The 3,301-nt window shown below is 59.1% G+C and overlaps 1 protein-coding gene across 1 annotated transcript in view; it reads left to right on the forward strand.

Moving 5' to 3' along the window:
• Window positions 1-626: 626 nt before the first annotated feature.
• Window positions 627-3,301, forward strand: part of SEMA3G (sema domain, immunoglobulin domain (Ig), short basic domain, secreted, (semaphorin) 3G) — a gene marked incomplete at its 3' end in the record, with an annotated part of 8,009 nt that continues 5,334 nt past the window's right edge. Inside the window, 3 exon segments of the mRNA XM_009874024.1 lie at window positions 627-771; window positions 1,966-2,126; window positions 3,156-3,218. Of these exon segments, the coding sequence (XP_009872326.1) occupies window positions 627-771; window positions 1,966-2,126; window positions 3,156-3,218 (369 nt within the window).

Genomic DNA, 3,301 nt, shown 5'->3' on the forward strand with positions numbered 1-3,301 from the left:
GAGAGAAGGAGCATTTTGCTGCTGTGTGGACAGGGAGCATTGCAGCACAGCCCAGTGCCCTCCCAGCTCTCCCTTGGGACCCCTCCACTTGGAAGGGTGTCTCCCATGGGACCCCCACCCTAGAGGTAAAGGGGTCCCAGGGATGAATGAAGCATGGTAAGGTGCTGCTCCCTGGGGTGATGAAGTTGGGGAAGGGGAAGGCAGCCTAGTTGGTGTAACCCGAGGTGCAGGAGGAATTTGTCAGGGCTGGGGGAGAAGGGGAAGCCTTGCCTGAAACAATAAGAGGAGCCCGACAACTTTGCCAATATTATTCTGAGCTGGGAAAATATTATTGCAGGGCAAGAATAGAAGGAGACGACAGCATTTTCCTGGGCTGGGCCTGGCGATATGGTGCCTGGAGGGCATGGGCAGGAGGGTACCCACCTAGGGAAATGGGGCTGGAGGGGGTCTCAGTGCCAGCTCTGCTTGCAGGCACAGGGTTCTTCCTGGTGAGCATGGGGCTGCCAGGGCTGTATCCCTCCATGCTGCCAGCATCACCAGTCAGGACACTGAGACTGCCCTTGAGTGACTTGGTTGGGAGCTCTGTGTGATAGGGTGGCTGCGGCCATGTCCACCCCCACCTGGGGATGGACCTGGTCTCCCTCGAAGGTCCCATAAGAGGCATTTCCCACCAGGATGGGGGCATTGTGCTGCTGGCCACCTCCTCACTGGAGGTGAAAGCCCAGCAAGAGGAGGGCTTGGTACCCCAGTGGCCTGGGCTGCCACTGGCAGGTGGGGCCGTCTTGGGGCCCCCTCCTCTCCCTTTGGGATGCGGCGTCGGGGTGTTGCCCTGGGGTCAGCAACAGTGGCTGGCAGCTTGCCCCAGGGAGGGTGTCTGGGGACATGGCTGTGCTCATCAATGGCGCTTTGTCCTCCTCTTCCTCTGCCTGGCAGCCTGGCCTGGGGTTGAGGGAACAGGATTTCAGAGTGCAGTGAAGCTGAGCCATTCCCCTTTGCACTTTCCCTCTGTGGCATCTGGGTTGGTGCCACCATGCCAGGGTTTTGGGCTTGCTGACCTTGAAAGTAATTTCCTACCGGGAACCAGCTGCTCCATGGCCCCCGCATCATCAGCATGAGGGTTCCCTTGGCGTCCCATGGGATTCAGGCTCAGACTTGCTTTGGGAGCATGTCAGACCCTGTTGCTTTGGGATGCAATGCCCATCCCAAGGACACTGTCCCCATGCCAGTGCCTCTCCCCAAGTGCCGTCCCTGTGACGTGGCGGGGCGAGGAAGCCGCCGCAACAGTGCGGTCTGGTGGCAGCAGCAGGCTTTGTGTGACGGTTTCCCCGTGGCACTGGCTGGGTGCCTGCTATTGTGTCCCTGGCTGGCACCTGGGTGGGGTGCAGGACCTGCTTTCTGCTTACCCGTGTTCGCTCTTGCTATCATCCCAGGCTCTGTGTGAGCCCAGCACAGGCTGATGGCATGGTACAGCCTTCATTAGGCTCTCGCACACCCTGACTTGCTGAGGGAAGGCTGTGTTAGGAACCAGGGTTGGTTCAGCCCAAGCTGGCTGTGGACAAGCTTACCTGGGACCTTGCTGCCTGCTGGCTCTGCAGCTTTGCCCTTGGCTGGGAGGGAGAACAGCACCCAGCGCAAGGTGAGGCAAGGACGCTCACACCTCCAGGAAGGGATGGAGATGGGTGCTGCTGCCTGTGGCAGCTCTTCTGCTGCGCCCAGGATGGCTTCAGGGTACTCAGAAGCAATAGCTCAAGGCATCCTCCCGCCTGTGCGCCCATTGCCGCACTCTGGTCATTCCCTGAAAAAGCTGGGCCCCCTTGCTGCGGCCACTGGGGTGGGGGTCTGAGCATCCTTTCATGTTGCACAGCTGGCTGTGAGGAGTGTTTGAGGCGTCTAGGAGGCTGCACAGCACCTGTGGTTGTGTTGCCTCTCTTTGTGCTTGTTGACGCTTCTCTTCTTCCCTGGCAGAGCTTTTGGGCACCAACCGCTCCATCGTCTTCTTTGGACACCGAGGCTTCCTGGGCCTCCGCTCCCTCTACCTGGATGAGTACCGTGACCGGCTGTTCATCGGGGGAAAGGATGTGCTCTACTCCCTGCTCCTGAATGGGGCCAGCACAGACACCAAGGAGGTGAGTTGGGTCCTGCTGAGCACCCCGGGGCCTACATGCCTGCCCTGGTCCTGCTCGCAACCCTCGCCCCTCTGAACAGAAGATGCCCAAATGAGCCAAGCAAAGTCACCCTGAATCAACCTGCCCTGGGGATGTCCTTGCCTCAAATGCCCTGAGATGCATCCCAAAAATCTTGTATTGTCAGGCAAGGGTGGACTGGCCGTGGGGGATGGAGGACAATTAGACAGCAATTAGCTGTGGTTGGGATACGGGTGGTGCAGCCCACCTGTAATTCCTGAGTCTTAAAATTCCTGAGTCTCTCCCCTGGGAGAGCAAGTGCTTCCCATCCCCATCTAAGCATCCCCTTAATGGGCCAAACATTCAGCTGAATGCCTGCAGAGACAAAGTGTGATAAGCATCCGTGAGTGCAACAAGCTGTGTCAGGGCTCAGCTGGCAAAGCCTCCAGACCTCTCCTGGCTCCCTGGTGGGAGAGGTGATGGACCAGCGTGAAGATGCTGGATGGTGCTTCCTCTCCTCCTTCACCCTCTCCACTTTGACTTTATGTTTTTTAAACGTGACTCCAGGCCGTTTCTAGCCGAAGAAAGTGGAGAAGGAAATTAAGTGCCCCTCAGTGTGCTGGGTCACTGCAATGGGGTCAAGGGCTTGTGTACCCAATCTGCCCTTAATCTGAGAGCTGCCAAAGGCTGTGGGGGACTGAGGGCTCCAACGCTTCCTGCTGTCCCCCAGCACACTTTCCCCAGGCCACCCACAAATCCCCCTGCTTCCAGGCCACCTCCAGCCATCCCCATCATGACCACCCAAATCCAGCCCAGCTGTGGGCTGGGACTGCCGGGGTGCATCTCCCCAAGGAGCGAGGGATGCTGCCCTGAGTCACTGGGTGGGAAAAAAGGGTGGCCTTGGGGGCCCTGCCAGTCTCTCTCTCTGTCCCTCCTTCCATCCTCATGTCACTGGCAGCCTGGGGATGTGCATTTGCAAGGCTGGGTCCCCGTTGTCCCCCTTCCCACTCCGACAGGTCTTTTGTATTTCAGATCTACTGGCCGCCTCTCCCTGGGCAGACGGAGGAGTGTTTTCAGAAGGGAAAGGACCCAGGGGTGAGTCTCACCCCACGCATGCTCTGCCCAGTGCTGAGGGGTGTCCTTTGTATGCTGGTGCCAGCTGGCTCCCCCCGCGCCGG

This window comes from Apaloderma vittatum, unplaced genomic scaffold (assembly GCF_000703405.1).
Source record: "Apaloderma vittatum isolate BGI_N311 unplaced genomic scaffold, ASM70340v1 scaffold27537, whole genome shotgun sequence".
Lineage (NCBI taxonomy): Eukaryota > Metazoa > Chordata > Aves > Trogoniformes > Trogonidae > Apaloderma > Apaloderma vittatum.